This window comes from Schistocerca nitens, chromosome 3 (genome assembly GCF_023898315.1).
Source record: "Schistocerca nitens isolate TAMUIC-IGC-003100 chromosome 3, iqSchNite1.1, whole genome shotgun sequence".
NCBI classification, from domain to species: Eukaryota; Metazoa; Arthropoda; class Insecta; order Orthoptera; family Acrididae; genus Schistocerca; species Schistocerca nitens.
Window position 1 is genome coordinate 218986523 of NC_064616.1, and position 24217 is coordinate 219010739.

Below are 24217 nucleotides of genomic sequence, written 5' to 3' on the forward strand. Positions count from 1 at the left end.
CTCCTTTTGTCACACTAATAGTATGAGAGTGTGTACAGCCCACTTCTAAGCATGCCAATGTCAATGACAATGCTTTCTCGCTTCTCTGATTCAGCGTTTGATGCATCTGAAGCTGCTGCTTATTACACCAATGTTCAGGATACAGACATCTTGAAGATCTTCCCACTCAACCACTCAGGCAATGGCAGCTGATCTGGACTTTCTGCACTACATCCACATCAGATGCCCACGTTTAGCAAAGCAGATCTGTAGCCCAGTGGTTTGCTGATACTTTGCCCATTGGCATGCTCTTGCTGATCGACAGAGGGTGATTTTACTGCATACTGACAATGAACAGTCACTTGTAGTGGTTATTAAGGCTCTAATACGAAGCTCTTCACTTGCTTCACCAAGACCACTGGGGCATCATTCGAACCAAACAACTGACAAGGCAACATTGTACTTGGCAGGGAATGGATTTGCACAATGAACAAATGATGTAGCACTGTAAAGCCTGCACGCAGAATCAGATTGCCCCATATCAACAGTTCTTTCACTGTCCTAAGCCTCAAGCTTGGTGGTAGTGACTATATTTGGATTTTGTTGGTACATATTTGTATACCCGTTGGCTAATTGTCACTTGACGCATTCAGCCAGCTTCCCTTCGTGGTTCTCATGCCCTCTCCTAAGATGAGGTTTACACTCCAAGCCCTGCCATCAATTTTTTTGCCTGGAATGACTGCCAAAAGTGACTGTGATGGACAATAGACCACAATTTGTTGCCACAGATTTTGAACAGTTTTACCAAGCCAACAGCATCTCACACATCAAGAGCACTCACAATCAAAAGAGGAATTAGAACACTTTGTTTTAGTGTTTAAGTAACAAATGGACAAACTTTGTGCCTCCCGCACACAAGATCAAGCTCTTCTTGTCGATGTGCTGCTCCCAGTCCACAATGGCAGGCCACCGACGGAATTGTTGCATGGTTGGCATCACCGTACTTTGCTCCAGTTGCTACATCCTCCTACTGCTCAACTGCTAGGCAGCTCCACATTATCGATCCAGGGTCCATGTGGCTTCCTATGAGCACCAGACCAGAAACTGATGGATGTGGACACTCCATCACAGCCATTGCAGTGCCTACAGCCTCTGTTGCTAGGGGATGGGCCCCTCTTCCATGTGGCCATCCAGGGGTCGCTGCCGACCCCTACAGTCATTGAGTCCCACTTGGCCTTAGCTGATGCTGTGCCTCTGGATGTGCGGGCACACCCTCCAGTCAGTTTTTCCGGCAGGTGTTTGAGATTGGTCCAAAGGCATATGCCGGGGTGTGGACAGGGGCTGAGCATCAGCCTTCGCTTCGGCTCCTGTCTTCTCATTGCTACCTGCATCCTACCCCCCTTCCACATCGCCATTCGCCACTACACAACAATGGTGAGGAAGTTTGGGGAGGGAGGGAGGGAGGGGGGACAGGGATGTGGTGTCATTGCCAGTGATCACAGGAGTCTGCATTCGGCGACAATTGGTAGCATGTCGAGGGATTTCAGCACACGTCATAGAGGTAGCGTGAGATAACACTGCAGCCAGTGATGCATACACACACTAAGCCTGCCTCCACTAGCTGCCAACAAGAGCGACCTCCACAGACTGAACGTAGCACAGCTCTGTGGCAGCCAGGGCTGGTTCATCAGGAGCTAGAGGACAGACTAGGTAATGTCTTGCATCACTACTGTGTGCTCAGCATTGACATGTATTGCTGTGTATTTTGGACTACATAATTATGGACTGGACTGCTTCAGGTCTGACTGAAGTTGAGTAAATATACATTTACAGACTATTTGTGCAGATTAATTATTTGCTCCGGTATAGATCGCAAATGGCAACAGTTTGCTGCTCCACTGCTCCTGGCCACCCATCCTCCTATATTAATATCCACTGAGGAATACAACATTTATTATTAAGGAAAACATTGCTTTATTGTGTTGTCCGCATCAGTACGTTATGTGCCACAATACGATGTCAAAATAACGGTCGCTTCAATTTCTAAACATTCTTCAGTTCATGTAATTAGAGCATAGCTTTGAATTTTTAGCTAGTGAACAAAATGAGTCTTTCAACATTCAATATCACACAAATTTGATCATTTCTGGACCACCAACATTGTTACCAGCTACATGCACATAAATCCATTACTAAACTGTAGATGTGTGTGTATTGTTTTCAAAACTTGTATGAAAACATTAATTTTAATATAGTGGCTGACAACTGTTTGTTCGGAATGAATATACCAACATATCTTTCTCCCTGATGACATTTTGTTAATTTACTGGAGAACCTATTATTGTAAACCATTTATAAATGGAGAGTTTTATTAACATTTAGTGTCAAAACACGTTAGATTGTGACTGAGAAAAACTGACACTATAACCAGAAAAATTAAGGCAAATATGGAAGAAGACAGTGAAGAATTGGACAACAAAATTTAATAAAGCGTAATTTTCTGTGCATAAGCCACATCTAGCCAAAATGCAAAATGTAACTCTGATTTTATATACCAAGATATTTGTGTTAATGACTTGTCATGAGAACTCCATAATCTCAACAAAGAAAATATCAGTGACTATTCTAATATTAATCACTATCACAAATGATGTGGCATTAATAATAGGACATAATAGATTAAAGCATTTGCTAGAAATTACTTACATATGTCAGTTTAGCGACAGCATTTGCTTTCACTGCTATGTTATCCTGGCGAAGTTCTTGCTTAATTTCTTCAATGCACTGGGCAATATACTTGGCCTGAAAATAAATATTTATATGAGACTACCCTATAATGTTTCTAGCACAAAACTCATTGCACTTGACAATACATTAAATTTCTGATACACCAAATTAATCCTTTAACTGCTCGGGACATGTTAACGCGCGCGCCTTTGTACCTGTCCCTGTGAGCTCTGAACGTGTTTACACACGCCACCAGTCATTCTACCTGGTACTCTGAACATGTCTACGCATAGACACAACCAGAGTACTAGGCAGAAGAACTGGTGGCACATGTAAACACGTTCAGAGCGCACAGGGGCACGTACAAAGGTGCGCACATTAACATGTCCAGAGCAGTTGAAGGTTTAAGAGGGCCAGAAACTAACAATTGATCCCAAATTTGAACACAGAAAATGCTGGAAGGCTATTTTAATTTACAAACATGAAAAAACCTTAAGAATAAGCACCAAACACTATCAACACAGTATGTTATTTTATATTTGCACCAAAAGGGAAGCTATTCAAACAGATGTGACAAACAATCATCATCTAACATGTATATTAAATGTTTATGGACTTGCAGTAGCTGCTACTGCTGCGGCAGCAGAAAGATTTGCTGTTAAAAATGTGAATGTGTACGTACTAGGAATAGTCAATAACACTAATTCTTGTCACATTCATCTTGCGAAATGACGATGATGATAAAATCAGAGAAATTTATGCTCATACAAATGCCTACTGACAAGCTTTCAGCCAAAGCACCATATGCAAACAAAATGGGAGAAAATGATAGTGGTAACTGAAGTAACCTCCACCACATATGGTACGGCAACTTGCAGAGTATAGATCTAGGTGTGACAGTAGGTCTATGAAAGTGCAATCCCACTACTGTCCTGCCCCCCCCCCCCCCCCATCTCTCTCTCTCTCTCTCTCTCTCTCTCTCTCTCTCTCTCTCTCTCTCTCTCTCTCGACATTCACACATTCATTTACCTCAAACATTAAAAATTTATGACTAGTCAAATAGTCAGATGTTTAAAATGTACTATCAAAATTGAATACAGAACAACAGAGAGGACTAAAACAAGGTCTGGTGAATGTGGTTGGCAGTTCTCCTACTCAAAATTTTCCAGAAATCATGAGAACATTAGAATCTTTTACCTATAATAAACATTAAGTAGAATCATAAAATATGGACCACAATCATCTTGTCATTATATTAAACAGAGTGCAGATAGAATAAAGGTTGCTGTCTTCGTCACATTATAAAAAACAGTTGGTTAAAATGGTATGTACAGTAGTCAGGATTCCACTATTAATGATGAGCGAGAAAAGCACCCCACCTGTCAAAATGCTGCATTGCCTTATTTGGAGACACATTAATTACTGTTTTTGTCTGAATGGAAAATAGGGCGATTATGACAATAGGACTGTCACCTATATTTACTGTACTTCACCTTCAGCCACTTTTCCTTCAACTGACATGTGACCCTGTGTGTCAACCTACTATAATAAGACTATTACATGCAAAAAAGAGATTAGGGCTGGGGGCAAGAGAGTGAGTGAGAGTTGGCACTGTGTTACGCTGAATCCTACACCGGCCTCTTTTGCAACTACATCAGAGTTGGAAAAATGCGAGGGGAAAGAAGTCGAGATCAACTGCTTGACATTTGCTGATGACTTAGCCATAGTCTCACAACAATTGACACAGTGTGCCTCCAGATCAAAACCCTTAAGAAGTGCAGAAAAAACTTGACTATCAATCTCCTTCGAAAAGACAGTATTAATTAAGAACACAAGTGCCACTATCCTCGACAATGAATTTGACTACTCCAAACAGATTCCAAACATAACTACCTTGGTGAAACCATTTTGGAGAACATTGCAGAAAAGGAGAGAGCTAAAGCTCACATTGTAAATTGGAAAAACATACAGGGCTACTCCTCAACTCTATAAAATGAGAGATATTAACAGAAATGTCAAAATCTGCAACTACACTAAAGTTATAATGGCACTGGTATGTTATGCTACACACACACACACACACACACACACACACACACACATGACCACCGATTTATCAGAAAGCTATTGGGACCATGGTTTGAGTAGAAGATCAGAAGCAATATGGTAGTGTATAAGCACATTGAATCTTTGGCGTCATGTGGAAATTGACGTCATGTGGAAATGACACATGAATTTTTATGGATATTTAAAATGCTTGCACTCCGGCAGATTGACTACGGTGATACTAATTTAGTACTATGAGAAACTCCATCCAAATCATGCATATAGGCGAACAGTGAAAATCGGAAAAAACTAACCAAATTTGGCAATATATAGGACACTACACAGGACAAGATGACAGAGACATAATACTGAAAAATGGATTATCAATAGATGGAATACACCAGCAACAGAAAAGAAATTCTCTGAAGGGCAAATGGAGCAGATAAACCGACGATTGAAAAATTAATGGCAAAATCGAAGTAAAGGTAAGTATGCTCCTAAGTAGGCTGAGCACTTTTAGAATAAAATACTTATTTCAGCCACATTTGCACTTTGAATCATTGCAAATTCTGGGGACAGCCAAATCGTTAGAAATAAGGTTCTGGGCTATCTCCTCTTTATGAAATAAATCTTGAGTGCTCAAAAATGTGCTGTAAGAATACTATGTGGTACTCACCCATGATCATTTTGTCAACACCTGTTTAATGAGTTTCACAATATTATGAAAAAGATAGATTGCTACTCACCACATAGTAAAGATGTTGAGTCACTGTTAGGCACAACAAAAGGACTGTCAAATACATAGCTTTCAGCCAAGAAGGCCTTTAAGGAGTTTCGCACTTTTGACTACTGCTTCACAGAATATTTATTCCCTCATGAAGTTTGTTGTAGACAATCCACTGCTGTTCAAAAGGAACAATGACTGACGTAATTACAATACCAGACCGAAAAAAGTCACATACAGTACTCCCCATTAAGGTTGTCTTTAGCACAAAAATGTATGCATAATGCTGCCACTAACATTTTTGACCACTTACACAACAGAAAGGTAAAACAGGAAAAAGATCCACCCTGACAATTACTCCTATGTAGGATAATTTCTATTTTTGTAATGTGCAAGAATGAGCCAACCACACTCAGGGTATCCAGCAATTATAAAAAAAATGGTTCACTAAGTTTTCAAGGCCAACTTTTTATTTTTCGAGGGCCACATTGTGCTTAACTATATCCAATTTTGATCAATTTTATAGCAAAATTTCATGAACAAATAGGAACATAATGAGGCTATACTCTCAGTTAAAAGAAGAAAACCTTAAAATGAACATGGTTTATTTTAATCAAGAAATAAATGTACCAGGAACTGACATCAGAATTAAGTGTAAAATGTAATTTGAACAGAAAAAAAAAGGAAATTACACAATTCAGTCACATTAATGTGACTACAGTACATGTTCAATGTCAACACGTAATCTACTCACAGACGGCAGGTGGCAGCACTGGTAGCGGAGGGTACATAAAGGATGTTGGGAGATGCAGGAAAGAGTGCAGTCGTCGTAATGCAGAAACTGAGTGATTTACCTGATGTCCAAAAGGGCATGATCATGGGATTTTGGGCCATGGGTGGAAGCATTTCCAATAAGACTAAGTTTGTAAACCGTTCATATACCACTGTGATTAAAGTGTACCATGCATAGCAAAATGGTGCTATCCAAAATTGGTGGTGTTGAGGCAACGATGGTGCCCCACAGGCCATATGTGATGGGGAAGTCGAGGGGGGAGGGGAGGGGGGGGGGAGAGACTGAATGATGAATGCAGAGTTGAATATAGGCAAAGAGACATGCAGCTGTTGAGCAACTGACTGCCTAGATGAACCAAGGGGGCTACCAACAGTGTGTCCTCAATGACCATTCAGTGAATGTTGTTTATGGTAATTCACAGGAGGCACCTAGTTCATGCATCTATAGTGACTTCTCTTCATTTGTGACAAAGGCTTGATATCCACTAACTGGTGACTCCTTCAGATGAATCTTATTTTATGCTTCATCGGAAAGATGGCTGTTGGCGTGTACGGTGTGAAACATCTGGAAGCAAGGTTCCAGGCCAAAGGAGCAAGTGTTACAGTCTGCGGAAATGATTTCGTGGCATTCCCTGTGTAATCTTGTCACTGTGGGGGGCACAATGGACCAACAAGTATGCATATATTCTTGGGAACCATATTCAGGCTTTTGACTGATGGTCCATCAATGTGGCTGGACTGGACAAGGTTGCAAAGGAAGTAAAACATTATTCATAAACATTAAAATTAGGAACAATCAGTTGTTGTGAGGGCACAGACAAAAATGAAGAGCATAATGTATTTCAGTAAAAATTACACTTTTTACATAGAGGCTTAAGAATAAAATCCAAATACCATTTGAAAACAATGATTATGGAAGAAACAGTAACAGACTAGTCTGATAGGGACACATATATGGACATTAAATGAAGTCACAAGCAGATAGTTTTTAGTGACAAAACTATTACTTCAATCTGAGGAACCTTTTCCTCAGCACTTTCCACGAGTTCTGTTTTTATAGTTAGTGGTGCTCTTAGCTTTTCTCTATTCACTTTCTTCTTCCACTAACTTTCTTTTGAGGACTTCTCAGTTGTCCTTTTCTCTGCTACTGTTTCATTGTACCTACCATGTGCATTTCAGAAGCTGTGTATTAATTGCTTTGTAATAGTTGCAGATAAACATCTCCAGCAGCCTTCACCACAGTGTCAACAGCACAAACAGCTATGAGAAAGGCTCCAGTCAAATTTTTGACCAGAGTAGAGTTGTCAGAGAAACTTCTTTCAATGCTAGCATTGCCATGGAATAGACTGCAAGCAACCTTGATAAATCTCATCACATTTTCATGTCCACTCTTGACCCCAATGACCATCATCCAAAACTGATTGATGCAAACACGATCTCCCACAAATTCTTTGAGGATTTCCTTTACTGATATGGTCTCTACTACTCTACTGGACTTTGCAACTCATGGGCAATGGAGTAAGTCACATGACTATCAAAGCAATTGAAGATAGTGAGATGTGTCAATGCTGTTGCATTATTGTCTCTTCGCATGGTCAGCACTAACTGCCACTCCTAGGATTGAACATGGAAGGCCCTTCACACAGAAATATGCGAAGGGCAATTTAGCCAGAATTCTGGATTCCACATGCTTCATAAATGTAAGGCACTCATTCCGGAACGCCAAGATTGACCCAGAGCTTTTTTGGTTCTTACCTGATGTCCACTTCCAGAGGCTGAAACTGATTGTCATCATTCAGACCTGTTCTGAAACTAGTCTGTTTCTACAAACTTCCACTTCTACAAAATTATGATTGGACAAATCCTCTGATTATAAATTGGAGAGAATTATACAGAAAAGGAAGTAAGGGAGCATCTGATTGAAATTTAGTCAGAGACAACTTAACCCGAGCAGCCACAGTCTCAAAATCCTGCCCCTCAAAACTTACACAATACCCAGTAGCTAATACTCTTAGAAATTACAGTAGTGACCTTAGGTTTTGGTTTTACCTACTTCTGTTCCTTCTTTACTCTTTTTTTACTTCCGTTACACATTTTTAAACTGCTGTTAATATCATCCGAGTCTAGACTGACACTATTTAATTTTCCACCCTCCAATAGCACAAAACTTCTGTGGGAAAACAGAGAGACTTGGAATACTGTTGAAATCAGCTTGGCAGGAGGGAACATTTTTAAATACATTACATAAAGCTGCAGTAGGTGCTTGATGCAATTGCCTCGAGGTGACACCTGGGTGCTGAGACACACCACAACTGCATGCTAAACTCCCTGCCTGCACTGCAGCAGACTAAAAATACACAGATGGTAATTAGAAATACTACATTTCCTCACTGAAAATTTTATTTTCCAGTGCACTTGCCAAATCAAAGGTACCATCAGGATTGTCCTTCCTATTGTTGTAGTTGACGATCAGCTGTATGTGTTCAGAGGTGGCAGGCAACACCGCAGAGGCTACATCTGATGCAGCAGTATTGGAGTCATGGCCATCTGTGGCAATTAGCATGGATATAGACAATGTATCTTCCTACTGGCCTCGAGCCCAGCATGCTTCTTTCCCTTGCACAAATGGACACATCTTTCTTGCCAATATCCTGAGTGACAGTTGGTTTTAGAGAGCATGAACCAAACACTCAATTTTTCGTATGTGTGCTCTGTGATCGACCAAAATTCTGGCTCCTCAGTCCTGTGAGGGTTGGACACACATTTGCAGTCCATTGCATAAGGTCTGAGATAATGATGTAGTGAAATGTGGCCCAGAGTTCCCACAGACCAGAGGCCACTGGAAAATTTCACGACCTATGCTTTTTTTTTGTTATGAGTAACATACACCCCACACCCTAGCCTACATCTCTTCCGGAGTGGGTCCAAAGCAAGGCAATAAAATCATCTTTGCACGCATGCAATTTAAAGTAGTTCTTGTTGATTAAGACCCACAGTAGCATTGGAAATGTTGGCCATTGACACAGAAATGATGCAAAGAGTAGCCTCACCTTCCATGCCTCAGGTATCTACTTCCACAGTCCCCACGCACCCTCTGGCCACCTGCAGGGCACTGCAGGCTTTAGCTCAATGTTTACTAAGCCAAGAACTGCACACCAAAGCCCAATGACTGCTTGTCAGTGCTCTAATTACACTCTTTTGTGCCTACCATCAAATATCAATAATCAATCTTATTTGTACATAACACAAATGAGATCAATAGGTGTTGGCATGTACAACAGAAATTTCTTGGTATACATCCAAACAATGCACTGTATGCCAACCTATCATGCCCTTGTATCCTTCGTTGAAAATAAATGGATTTGAATAGGTAACAAATTCTCGTAAAAGCTCGCATCTTTATGATAACATCATGTTAACAAATGAGGCAGTACATTTGAACAGACGTAAATGTAAAACACACCAAATACACCACACAATCACAACACAACAACAAACTAGCACAACATGGTCAGGCTGCAGAGACAGGTGTGCAAGACATTCCATGTCAACAACAACAAACCTCTGCACAGTTTGTCTGGACTCAACCAGTCTGTGCTGACTAGCTGGCCACTGCACTAAACTGAGTGAGGGGAAAGAGCTAGGGGATGCCAAAACCATTGTGGAGGGTGGTCTCTCAGCACTGACTTGAGGGTGAGCAGTGAGCACAGTACTGCATCATGCCAAGAAGAAGGCAAGCAAATGCCTATGCCCAAAATCAAATGAGCCACCATACCTTTTCCAGAGTCTTTAGGCAAAATGCAAGTTTCATACAAGTTTTCCAGAACAAAAAATTCTCCAAGTTTTCCCTGTTTTCCAAGACATTGGACAAATGGTTCAAATGGCTCTGAGCACTATGCGACTTAACTTCTGAGGTCATCAGTCGCCTAGAACTTAGAACTACTTAAACCTAACTAACCTAAGGACATCACACACATCCATGCCCGAGGCAGGATTCGAACCTGCGACCGCAGCAGTCGCGCGGTTCCGGACTGAGCACCTAGAACCGCTAGACCACCGCGGCCGGCAGACATTGGACACCCTGACACTGTAAACGTATTCAAAATCTTCCATCTAGCAACTTGTGCAGCATATCGTACATACACAAATGCTAAAGTACATACCATATTCGTCTCATTGTCATCTAAAGTAAGTTGCAGATCAGCTAGTAAACTGGGTGCTGTCCTCACCTTGATTTAATATACATTCTCTTAAAACATGGTGTACAGATTTGTGTACACCTCTAGCACACACTGGTGGCTTCTCTCGCAAGATAAGAAACCCGGACATCATAGGACAGTTCCCCATCTGGATGTATATTAAAATCATTTCATCCCTCCTCAGAGTTAGATAAGATGAACAACAGAGTGAAATTGTCTTCACCGACCCAAAATGTGTTTTTCCTCAATCCCAGTATTTTTTTTTCCTTCCTTTAGTGCATTATCCTGTGCCTCAACAATGTGCTTACAGTGGAGAAAGGGGATTAGGGGTGGAGACTGGGTTGCTTGTGGCACAGCAGTATCTCTCACACAACCCCTACATGCCCTGCTTCCCAGTAGAAGGGCACTTACATCTGCTGCCACTGTGGATGAAAAACGATGTATTATATAACCTGGACTAGTTTATTTGATGGGTGGATATAACTGAATAATGTTGCTGTGGTAAGCAACAACTGACAGAATGAGGGGAGGCAAAATAAGAATTTGTGGTGCTTAGGGTCTGACAAAAGGCCTTCAGTGCAATAAAAAAATATATAGTCAAGCGGTATTTAGGGAGTCAAAGTATGTGAGGCATTTAATGCAATAATTATACAGGTTCATGTTGGTTCAGTATGAATCTTATTATTAGTATCATAAGGTCAGCTACAAGTTATTCCGTGTCCCAGTACACGAACTAACAGGAGGAGGAGGAGGAGGAGGAGGAGATTAGTGTTTAACGTTCTGTCGACAACGAGGTCATTAGAAATGGAACACAAGTTCGGATTAGGGATTAATGAGGAAGGAGATCGCCTGTGTCCTTTCAAAGGAACCAACCGGCATTGCCAGAAGCAATTTAGGGAAATCACGGAAAACATAAATCCAGACAGCTGGATGCAAGTTTCAACCATTGTCCTCCCAAATATGAGTCAAGTGTGATAACCACTGACCCCCTCACTCAGTCCTATGCTAACAATTGTCATTCAAACTGCAAAAGTTGGTTTGAAATTATGTGCAGAGTTTGTTGGAAGGTGGAAGGAGCACTATGTGCTCTCATTCACAGATGTGCACCACCAGTTATGCTGCCTCAAGACAAACACACAGTTTTTTTAATTGTAATAAGTGTCTTACTGTGTTCAACTTTTAACATAAGAGTATGACAGCATTTAATGTTTTTAAATTTGGCGAATAATTATGTGAAATACTGAAAATCAAGTTTTTGTTGCATCTGGAAGCCACTGGATGGGCAATGTGCAACTGGTACAGGGATCCAGTATAGTCACTTAGTAATATCTATATTCTGTTCAATGGTGCCAATTGCAATGAAGTGTATTTTTCTTTAAGATTTTCACCATCCTTGGAATGTGACAAAAGGAGCTAAGATCCCCATTCCCTATGACACACAATAGTCCCCCATTGTAATGCTTACTCATCACCAAAGCATAACCAGAATGTCAGGTTATAGAGGACTAGTATTGTTCACCCATTCAATTCAATGTACAGATAAAGTGAGTTGCCAAAAACATAACAAGCCAAGACTGGCCAAGTTCCCAAGATGTTCACTATTTTGCACAACTGCAGGAGGGAAAGAGATTGGAGGGTGGGAAAGAGGGATGTGTGGCTTATTGAATGCCAAAGACGGGACGAAGGGGCCTGATGTAATTTGTGGCCATTTGGAATACAATGGTATCCTAGACAGCTGCTGAAGGAAACTTTTTCCCTTGATTTTACTAACTTAATACCTAAATATTACGAAAAGAATGACGAGTCACAGACAGACACAACGAAAAGGCTGTTAAAGAAGTAAGCCACACAACCGCTGCCTAGGCAACCAGAGACAGTGGCCGTGTGTGTGTGTTTTGTCTAATTCAGAAGAGGCTTTTTGGTCAAAAGCTTACTTTTTTTTAGTCTTTTTTGTTGTGCCTATCAGCAACTCAATATCTCCACTATATACTGAGTAGCGATCTATGCGTTTCATAATATTGTCATTATTCCATCCTGGATTTTCGATTGTTTAACATAATATCATGATACTTAAATCAAAGAAAATAGGAACATGTTCTTTGAAGCCAAATTTTTGTAAAGCTGTTCATAGGTACATTTCAAAGTCATTTTATAGACCTTGTCAAGATCAGAATGTGTGTCACCTCAAACTGAGTCAAGCTGTTCAGGCCAAAGATGTATTTGCTGATCTGATGAAAGGCTAATGCTAAAGTTTAAAAGAGGGGGGAATGGACCAAACTACGAGGTCATCGGTCACTTGTTCCTAATAAAACAATGCCACAAGAGTGAGAATAAAACGGACGAGACATATAACACAAAACGGAAAGAAAGGAAAAACCACAAGCACGAAGGAAAGGCAACGAACCCTAAAAGGGACAAATGAGGACAAGAAAACAAGAGATATGCTAAAAACAGAAGAGAGTAAAACAAGAAAGTAGATTACAGTGGCTGGCAGACCACGAGAACAAAAAGGAGAAGCCAGCCACTCAACAACACATTAAAACTTCCACCCTAAAAGCACTAGGGTGGAGGACACAGAGGGACAAAGGACATGTGCTAAAACTTACATACAAGTATTAAACCCACTCTCATGGATAAAACTTAAAACTAAAGCTGCTGCTGAGGCATCATCGCCCAACACCGAAGGTAGGGAGCTGGGAAAGTTAAAAGTCCGCTGAAGAGTGGCTAAAAGGGGCAGTCCAGCAAGAGGTGGACGACTGTCATTTGGGAGTCACACCGACACAGAGGTGGGTCCTTGTGATGGAGTAGGTAACCATGCATTAGCCATGTATGGCCAACGTGGAGCCAGCAGAGGACAACTGATTCCCTGCAAGAGGACCGCATGGAAGACTTCTGCACATTCGTCGTCTCCGTAATAATACGCAGCTTGTTGTGCGTACTTTTATGCCATTCCGTCTCCCAAAGCCTGAAAATCCTGCGGCATAAGACAGAAAGCAGGTCAGCTACAGAGATGCCCATCTCCAGAAGCAGTTTCCAAGTCATCTGTTTGGCCAGTGTTTTTGTTTCTGGGGATTCCGACGTGACCAAGGGTCCAGACAAACACCACTGAACGACGGGACCATTCCAGGGCATAGATGGACTCCTGGATGGACGCTACCAGAGGATGGCAAGGGTAGCACTGGTCGATAGTTTGTAGGCTGCTCAATGAGTCAGTACACAGCAGAAATGACACGCCAGGGCGTGAGCGGATGTGTTCAAGAGCACAAGATATGGCCGCCAGCTCTGCAGTGAAAACACTGCAGCCATCTGGCAAGGAGTGCTGTTCAATATGTACTCCACGAACATACGCAAAGCCTACATGACCATCAGCCATTGAGCCGTCAGTGTAAAGCACTTCAGAGCCCCAGAACACGTCAAAAATCAAGAGGAAGTGACAGTGGAGAGCTGCAGGGTTAACAGAGTCCTTGGGACCATGTGAAAGGTCCAGACGAAGCTGCAGCCGAGGCATACACCATGGAGGCATATGTGATCGGACCACAAGTAGAGGTGATAAAGGGAAGGACTACAGTTCGGAGAAAAGGGACTGAACTCAAACCGAAATCGTTAGCCCCGACCTGGGCTGTCGATGTGGGAGATGGACTGATGCGGGTGGGAAAAGGAGACGGTAATTCAGATGCTCAAGAGAACTACGAATATGTGCAACGTAACTGGAGAGCAGTCGTGTATGTCTGATCTGCAATGGAGGGACCCTAGCCTCCACCAGTACACTGGTCACCAGACTGTCACTAGTCGAACCCCGCAGTGGTTCACAGGGTCGAGTAAATGCAACACTGATGGTGCTGCCAAACCATAAACAACACTCCCATAGTCAGTTCGGGATTGGACAAGGGGTCTGTAGAGCCTCAGCAGCGTAGAGCGATCTGCAACCCAAATGGTGTTGCTCAGGCAATGGAGGGCATTGCGGGGCTGCCAGCACTTCTGCTTAAGCTGACGAAGATGAGGAAGCCAAGGCAATTGAGTGTCGAAAATCAGTCCTAAGAATCGATATGTCTCCACTACAGTGAGTGGAGCATCATGAAGGTAAAGTTCTGGGTCCGGATGAACAGTATGACGCCGACAGAAGTGCATGACACACGACTTTGTGGCTGAAAACTGGAAGGCGTGGGCTAGAGTCCATGACTGCGCCTTGTGGATGGCTCCCTGTAGGCGATGCTCAGCAACACCAGTACTGGAGCAGCAGTACGAAATGCAGAAGTCGTCTGAATACAGAGAAGGTGAGATGGAGGGCCCGACAGCTGCTGCTAGACCATTAATGGCCACTAAAAATAGAGAGAGACTCAATACAGAGCCCTGCGGGACTCCATTCTCCTGGATATGGATGGAACTATGGGAGGCACCAACTTGGACAGGAAGTTTTGAATAAAAATCGGGAGCGGACACTCATACAATGTGGCAAGGATATGATGCCACCAGGTCTTGTCGTATGCTTTACATAAGTCAAAAAAGATGGCAACCTGGTGTTGCCGTCTGGAAAAGGCTGTTCGGATGGCAGACTCGAGGGACACAAGATAATCAGTGGTAGAGTGACCCTGGCGGAAGCCGTCCTGACATGGAGCCAGTAGGCCAAATGACTCCAGGACCCAACCCAACCGCCGACATATCTTATGTTCCAGCAGCTTACAAAGAAGGTTGGTGAGGCTGATGGTCCGATAGCTATCCACATCAAGCGGGTTTTTACCGGGTTTGAGCACCAGAATGATGGTGCTCTCCCACCATTCCGATGGGAAGATGCCATCGCATCAGATCAGTTGAAGAAGACAAGGAGATGTTGCTTGCAGTCAGATGAGAGATGTTTAATCATCTGGTAGGAATCCAATCAGGCCCAGGAGCTGTGTCGGGGCAACATGCAAGGGCACTGAGGAGCTCCCACTCTGTATATGGGGTGTTAGGGGATTCACTGTGGCGTATAGTGATTGAGAGGACGTTCCCTTCCAGCCGCCATTTGAGAGTGTGAAAGGCTGGGGGATAATTCTCCAACGCAGAGGCTCGAGCAAAGCGCCCGGCAAAGCGCCTGGCAATCGCAATTGCGTCGGTAGATAACATGCCATTTATGGTAACACCAGGAACACCTGTTGGGGTGTGGTACCCGAGAAGACATTTGATCTTTGCCCAGACTTGGGAAGGTGACATATGGCACCCAATGGTTGAGACTTATCTCTCCCAACACTCCTGCTTCCGTCTTTTTATAAGTTGGCGAACACAGACGCAGAGCCGTTTAAAGGCTATGAAGTGCTCCAGGGAAGGGTGCCACTTATGCCGCTGTACAGCTCGTCGACACTTCTGAATCGCTTCAGTGATGTCCGGAGACCATCAAGGGACTGCCTTACGTCTCTGGCACTCTAAAGAGTGAGGGATCAAGTTTTCTGCCACAGAAACAATTGCTGTAGTCACCTGCTCAACCATCACATCAATGCTAACGCGTGAGGGAGAGTCAACAGTGACAGCAGAGTGGAAAGTTTCCCAGTCCACCTCGTTTAAAGCCCATCTGGGCAGTCGTCCGAAGACCTGATGCTGGGGCAGTGACAGGAAGATCGGGAAGTGGTCACTACCACACAGGTCGTCATGTGCTCTCCAGTGGACAGATGTGAGAAGTCCTGGGCTGCAAATTGACAAATCAATGGCCAAGTAACTACCATGAGCCACACTGAAATGTGTGGCGGCCCCAGTGTTTAAGAGGCAGAGGTCAAACTGAGACAGTCAAGTTTCGACATCTCTGCCTCCGCCAGTAAGCACAGTGCCACCCCACAAGGGGTTATGGGCATTAATTTCTCCCAAAAGTAGGAAAGGTTTAGAGAGTTGATCAATCAGTGCAGCTAATACATTCAGGGGTACTGCACCATCTGGAGGAAGATATACACTGCAGACAGTTATTTCCTGCGTTGTCCTTATTCTGACAGCCACAGCTTCAAGAGGGGTTTGGGGCACATTTTCACTATAGACTGAGTTTAGGACATAAACGCAAACTCCATCTGACACTCGATTATAGTCTCTACGGTTCTTGTAATATCCCTTATGGCCGCACATGGCGGGGGTCCACAACTGCCAGGAACCAGATTTCCTGGAGGGCAATGCACATAGCAGGTGTAAAGCTTAACAGTTGACGCAGCTCAGACAGGCGGTGGAAAAAACCGCTGCAATTCCACTGGAGGATATTGTCATCGTAAGACTGGGAAATGCCTCAGTCACCTGCTGCCACCGACTTATTGCCTGAGCAGTGTCTGAGGGTCTGGTGAGATCTAGGTCCTCAGCAGACACCAGAATCTCCACCCCATCCTCAGGCGCAGAGGTTGTAGGTAGCGGTGGTGTGGGTACCACCGCAATTTTCTTGGTCTAAGGGGTTTTCTTTTTGGATTTTTCTCATTGCTCCTTGGGTTTCCCTGGCTGGGAGGACTGAGGATGAGTGTGAAGACCTACGACCAGCTGCTTTTGAGCTCTTTGGTGACTGGCAGGTATCTCCTTTCCGACTAGCAAAGGGGAGTGTCCCAAGGGACCCGTTCCTTGCAAGAGAAGCCGAAGAAAACTTGCGCTTCTCCGGCTTAGAAGTGGGGACGGGCGTCCCCAGTAGGTGGTGCAGGAGCAACAGGAAGAGAAATGCCCCCCACCATCAAGAGGGCAGGTGTAGTCTTCTGGCTCTGAGGGGTGACTGGAGTTGGTGGAACTGATGGTGCCAGAACTATTGTAGCAGTGGCATAAGACGACGTCATACGTACAGGATGCAGGTTTTCAAATTTTCTCTTAGCTTTTTTTTTTTTTTGGTGGGGTTTAAGGGCGCTCAACTACTGAGGTCATTAGCGCCCAGTCACAGTTGTTAGAGCACATGGAATCTAGTAAAACTCAAGGGGAGGGGGGGGGGGGGGGGACGCCAGAAAGTCCTGACAAAGATGCAGATAAAAGACATAAAAAAGTTAGATGTCTTTGGACAAGCCAGTCAAAGTTATAAAACGCAGAACACGAGCAGCTGCTCGAGCGTCATCAGCTAAAATATCCGGTAAAGTAGATGGCAGAGACAGGACAACACGAGATTGACTAAAACGGGGACACGACAATAAAACATGGCGCACTGTTAATGCTTGATTACAAGGGCACTGCGGGGCTGGGTCACCGGAGAGCAGGTAGCGGTGGCTAAACCGGCAATGCCCAATCCGCAACCTGGTCAGAAGGACCTCTTCTCGCCGAGATGGTCGGGAGGAGGATGTCCAAGCAGTTGGGAGTGGTTTTACTGCCCGGAGCTTGTTTCCTTGGACGGATGACCAAGCATCCCACCACAACGACACAAGCCTCTTACAAACAACCCCATGAACGTCAGATGACAGGACACAATGGGAGGCTGGCCGAGGCAGGAGGACTGCAGCCTTGGCTGCAGCATCTGCAGCCTCATTCCCAGGCACTCCTACATGTCCGGGAACCCACAGAAAGCTGACAGGAGAACCATTATCAGCGAAAGAATGGAGGGACTGCTGCATCCGTTGCACCAAGGGATGGACCGGATAGGGAGCTCCAAGGCTCTGAAGAGCACTGAGGGGAGCAGAGTACATACGATGAATGGCGGTGGCGGCGAGCATACTGAACGGCCTGATGGAGAGCAAAAAGCTCGGCCGTAAAGCTGGAACATTGGTCGAGGAGCCGGTATTTAAAGGTGGCGGCCCCGACGACAAAGGCACAGCCGACACCATCATCAGTTTTGGAGCCATCGGTGTAAATAAAGGTGTGACCGGCAAGTCGAGCACGGAGTTCGACAAACCGTGAGCAATACACTGCAGCCGGAGTACTCTCCTTCGGGAGTGAGCTGAGGTCAAGATAAATATGAACCGGAGCCTGGAGCCAAGGTGGTGTCGGGCTCTCACCCTCTCTGAAGGTGGTAGGGAGGGCAAAATCCAATTGTCGAAGCAGGCGACGGAAGCGGACTCCAGGGGGCAGCAGGGCAGACACATACAACCCGTACTGACGGTCGAGAGAATCGGCGAAGAAGGACTGATAAGAGGGGTGGTCGGGCATTGACAACAGCCGGCAGGCATACAGACACAGCAGTACGTCGCGCCGGTAGGTCAATGGTAATTCGGCAGCTTCAGCATAAAGACTCTCGACGGGACTAGTGTAGAAGGCTCCGGTCGCAAGACGTAACCCCCGTTGGTGGATGGAGTTGAGACGGCGTAAGAGGGATGGCCGAGCAGACGAGTAGACGAAGCTCCCATAATCCAGCTTCGATCGGACTATGGACCGATACAAGCGAAGCAGGACAGTGCGATCCGCTCCCCAAGATGAACCACTAAGAACTCTGAGGACATTAAGGGAACGTGTACAACGGGCTGCCAAATAAGAGACATGCGGAGACCAACAAAGTTTCCTGTCCAATGTGAGCCCTAGAAACTTAGTTGTTTCCACGAATGGGAGAACAACGGGACCGAGATGTAAGGATGGCGGAAGGAACGCTTTATATCGCCAAAAGTTGATACAAACCGTCTTCTCTTCAGAGAACTGGAAGCCATTTGCCACGCTCCATGAGTATAGGCTGTCTAGACAATGCTGAAGGCAGCGCTCCAGGAGGCATGTTCTCTGGGCACTGCAGTAGATCGCGAAGTCATCGACAAAGAGAGAGCCTGAGACATTAGGTGGAATGCAATCCATAATTGGATTGATCGCGATGGCAAAAAGGGCTACGCTCAACACGGAGCCCTGAGGCACTCCGTTCTCCTGGAGGAAGGCGTCGGACAATACGGAACCCACACGTACCCTAAACTTTCGATCCGTTAAAAAGGAATCAATAAAAAGGGGCAGGCGACCGCGTAGGCCCCACCTGTGCATAGTGCGGAGGATACCTCCTCTCCAACAGGTATCATAAGCCTTCTCCAAATCGAAGAACACGGCTACCGTTTGGCGCCTTCGCAAAAAGTTGTTCATGATGAATGTCGACAAGGTCACAAGGTGGTCAACAGCGGAGCGGCGGTGACGAAAGCCACATTGGACATTGGTAAGTAGCCATCGAGATTCAAGAATCCAGACTAACCGAGCATTAACCATGCGCTCCATCACCTTACAGACAGCTTGTAAGAGAAATGGGGCGGTAACTAGAAGGAAGGTGTCTATCCTTCCCGGGTTTGGGTATAGGAACAACGACGGCGTCACGCCAACGCATGGGGACCTGACCTTCGGTCCAGATGCGATTGTAGGTACGAAGAAGGAAGCTTTAGCCCGCCGGAGAAAGGTGTGCCAGCATCTGAACGTGAATGGCATCTGGCCCTGGAGCAGAGGACCGGGACAGTGCAAGCGCACGTTCGAGTTCCCGCATAGTAAAGGGGGCATTATAAGTTTCCAGATTCAGCGAGTGGAAGGAAGGTCGCCGAGCCTCTTCTGCCTCTTTCCTGGGAAGGAAGGCAGGGTGGTAATGGGCGGAGCTTGAAACCTCTGCGAAAAACCGGCCGAAGGCGTTGGAGACAGCCACAGGATCAACAAGGACCTCATTACCTGAGGTCAGGCCAGGTACCGAGGAGTGGGCCTTAATGCCTGACAGCCGGCGCAGGCCACCCCAAACGACAGAAGAGGGAGTAAAACTGTTAAAGGAGCTGGTGAAAGAGGCCCAACAAGCTTTTTTGCTGTCTTCGATGACTCTACGGCATTGCGCTCGGAGTCGTTTGTATCCGATACAATTCGCCAACGTAGGATGGCGGCGAAAGGTGCATAAAGCACGTCATCGAGCACGGATAGCGTCTCTACGAGCCTCATTCCACCAGGGGACCGAAACGCGACGTGAAGAGGTAGTATGAGGAATGGAACGTTCGGCAGCATTGACGGTAACAGCCGTGAGGTATTCGACCTGATTGTCACACTTGAGAAAATCGTGGTCCGGAAAGGTCGCCAGGGAGGAGTAAAGTCCCCAGTCAGCTTTCGGTATGTTCCAGCTCGAAGGACGTGGGGATGGGGTGTGGTGCAGGAGACGAACGACACAGGGAAAGAGGTTGCTCGAATAGGTGTCAGAAAGGACATACCACTCGAACCGACGGGCAAGAGTGGTAGAACAGATCGAGAGGTCCAAGTGGGAGTAGGTATGAATAGAGTCCAAGAGGAAAGTCGGGGCGCCAGTATTGAGGCAGACAAGATTGAGATGGTTGAAGACATCCGCCAAGAGTGAGCCTCTTTGACAGGATGCAGGAGAGCCCCAAAGGGGATGATGGGCATTGAAGTCGCCAAACAATAAAAACTGCGGAGGAAGCTGAACAATCAGGTGCATCATGTCAGCCCGACTAACTGCGGATGACGATGGAGTGTAGATGGTACAAACTGAAAAAGTAAAAGCAGAAAGAGTAATACGGACAGCTATTGCTTGGAGTGGGGTGGTCAATGGGATGGGATGGTAATAGACATCGTCCCGAACGAGCAACATGACCCCACCATGAGCTGGGATACCGTCCACAGGGGTGAGGTCATACCGCTCCGAGGTATAGTCGGTAAAGGCAATACGGTCAGTTGGGCGCAACTTGGTTTCCTGGAGACCAAGGACGAGCGGACAGTGCAGGCGGAGGACCAGTTGTAATTCCTCCCGATTAGATCGAATACCTCTTATGTTCCAATGTAACAAGGCCATCACTAGTCAAAAAAGAGGGGGAACGAGACGGGGGAAGAGCTGGTCAGCTCGACGGCCGCAGAGGGCCAGGTTTCGAGGGAACAACACTACAACCGGTGGGAGGCGGAGCCTGTTCCATCGAGTCGTCGCCAGCTGCGGCCGCTGTCCTGGGTTGTGTAAGAGGGGCAGCATCATTTGCTGACGAGAGGCCAGCTGAGCGCCTGGCAGCAGAGCGTCCCGGCGAAACTGAGGACGGCCGGGAGCAGCGACTCACGGATGGAGCGTCAGACGAAACGCGCCAGGGTGGAGAGGGGGATAGAGACTACTTCTTGGAGGCCTTCTTGGAAGTCCGAGGAGGCACAGGGATGGTGGGCTGGACCCGAAGAAGGTCCTCACACGCGGGGTCCGTTTTGGAACGCCGGACCTCGGAAGCTGGGGTCCGGCACGTTTCCCCGATGGACGCCTGAGAAGAGGATTATTCTCAGGCGGCGGGAGGGGGGGGGGGGGAGGAGGAGGAAGGGTGGCCCCTGGGGCAGAGGGGGCGGGGGCCGCGGGGGAGGAGGATTTGGAAGGGAGGGATTTGGGAGGCGGAGGCATAGACCCCGGATGGAGGGAGGAGGTGGAGGGGGGACAGGATAGGGGTGAGGATACTGTGGAGGGAGTGGACACGACTGAGGCAAACGAAGTGGTCAATGTCACGGGATGGAGGTGGTCATACTTCTTCCTGGCCTCAGAATAAGAGAGACGATCCAAAGTTTTGAGTTCTTGAATCTTCTTCTCCTTCTGATACGCGGGGCAGTCTAAGGATCTAGGCGAGTGGATGCCAGGACAATTAACGCACCGAGGTGGTGGGGTGCATGTATGTTCCTCACGAAGAGGACATCCACAATCGCCACAAAGGGGCTCAGCCTCACACCGTGACGACATGTGCCCAAAGCGCAAACACCGAAAACAGCGCATAGGAGGTGGGACGTAAGGTCGCACGTCGCACCGGTAGCACATTGCCTTTACCTTCTCCGGGAGAACGTCCCCCTCGAAGGCGAGGATAAAGGCCCCGGTGTCGATGCAACGGTCTTTGGGGCCGCGCTGGACTCGCCGGATGAAATGCACGCCTCGGCGCTCCAGGTTGGCCCTGAGCTCCTCATCAGATTGCAGCAGGAGGTCCCGATGAAAAATAGCCCCCTGCGTCCTATTCAGTGCCAGATGCGGGACAATGGACACTGGGATGTCCCCTAGTCGGTCACACACCTGGAGCACTGCCGACTGTGTGGCGGAGGTGGTCTTTATAAGAATGGACCCCGAACGCATTTTACTAAGAGCCTCGATTTCCCCCGAAGATGTCCTCGATGTGCTGAACAAAGAACATGGGCTTGGAGGTGGTGAACGTCTCCCCATCGGTTCGAGAACAGACCAAATAGCGGGGGAAGTACTTCGCCCCAAGCTGGCGGGCCTGCCCTTCCTCCCAGGGAGTGGCCAAGGGGGAAAGGGCAGGAGAACCAGAACCAGAGACAGTACCTTTCTTTTTATAAGACTCGGCCGCAGAGCGACCTGATACATGTTGACGTTTCATCTGCGAAACGTCCGCCCCGATACCACCCACTCCGACCAGGGGCTCTCCCCACGGGCGCCACCCAGCCTCAGCAAGGGCCACCTGGCAGGATGACCGTTGCCGGGAGTCCTGATGCCCCAAGGAGACGGGCATCTACTCCTTGGCCGACGTGGGGAGGGTGCAGCTCAGGTATCGGCAGTACGATCCCTGTGTTGTCAGGGGGCTACAACCTAGAGGGTACATGACGACCCCACCACAACGGGCTGGCTACCGTGCTGGATTTTGGGTGCCATGGAAGGTCCATCATGATCGTAGGTGCAGATGGGGACGCACTATGGGCGTAACTTGTACAACCCATCAGGCGTTTAGGCCCAATTTGAGGAATAGTGGGTATGGTTACAACGCCGTTACAATGCTGAGTGCCAAGGTCTTAGTGCACTGAGGACCAATGGTACACCACGTAAGGCGTCCTTCCCCAAAAGGCTCGTACTTCTGTAGAATTTGGAAAAAAGGAGGTCAAACCCCAAGGGGGACCATCACATGGAAGGCCGAAACGGTTGAAATTCCTTTTAGTTGCCTCTTACGACAGGCAGGAATACCTCGGGCCTATTCTTACCCCGGACCTGCAGGGGGAACTCTTAGCTTCAGTGTAGGTCAGTCTGTCCAGGGTCTTGTACTCCATGATTTTTCTTTCTTTCTGGAGAATCCTGCAGTCTGGGGGAGCAAAGTGAATAGTTCTCTATGCAGTTGACACAGATGGGAGGTGGGGCACATGTATTCAGATGTATTCAGATGTGATGAGCATCCGCAATCTCGACATGTGACGCTGGAAGTACAGCGGGAAGACGTATGGTTGAACTTCCAGCACTTAAAGCACCGCATCGGGGGAGGGATATAGGGCTTTACATCACAGTGGTAGACCATCACCTTGACCTTCTCGGGCAATGTATCACCCTCGAAGACCTCGATGAAGGCACCGGTGGCAACCTGATTATCCCTCGGCCCCCGGTGGAAACGCCAGACAAAATGTACATGTTGCCGCTCTTGATTGACGCGTAGCTCATCGTCAGACTGCAAAAGGAAGGTCCCTGTGAAATATGATACCCTGGACCATATTTCAGCTCTTATGGGAATGTGATGGCTACAGAAACATTCCCCTGCTTGTCACAAGTGTGTAACATCCGTGACTGGGTAGAGGATGCTGTTTTGATGAAGACTGACTGAGATCTCATTTTGGACAATCCCTCCACCTCCCCAAACTTGTCCTCTAAATATTCAACAAAAAAACTGAGTCTTCATCGTCATGAAAGATTCCCCATCAGCTCTCGAACATACAAGGTACCAGGATGAATAAGATACGCTGCCATCCTTAGCCTGACATTCCTCCCATGGTGTGGTCAGGGAGGGGAATGATTTGGGGTTGTAGTTCTGTGCATTGAATTGAGCTCGTGAACACTTAGAGACTGTGGGTGGTTCACCACCAGCAAGAGATGATGGACTACGCTTCATCGCATGTAATCCACCCTGCTGCCACCCACTCTGACCAGGGGCCCTTCCCACCAGCGCCACCCAGCCCTAGCAAA

The 24217-nt window shown here is 46.4% G+C and overlaps 1 protein-coding gene across 3 annotated transcripts in view; it reads right to left on the reverse strand.

Moving 5' to 3' along the window:
* LOC126248173 (AP-3 complex subunit delta-1) overlaps positions 1 to 24217 on the reverse strand; it is a 507526-nt gene that overhangs the window by 469042 nt on the left and 14267 nt on the right. For all 3 annotated transcript variants that reach the window (XM_049948943.1, XM_049948941.1, XM_049948942.1), the window contains exon 3: positions 2686 to 2781. In XM_049948943.1, the coding sequence (XP_049804900.1) occupies positions 2686 to 2781 (96 nt within the window). The remainder of the gene's footprint in view (positions 1 to 2685; positions 2782 to 24217) is intronic.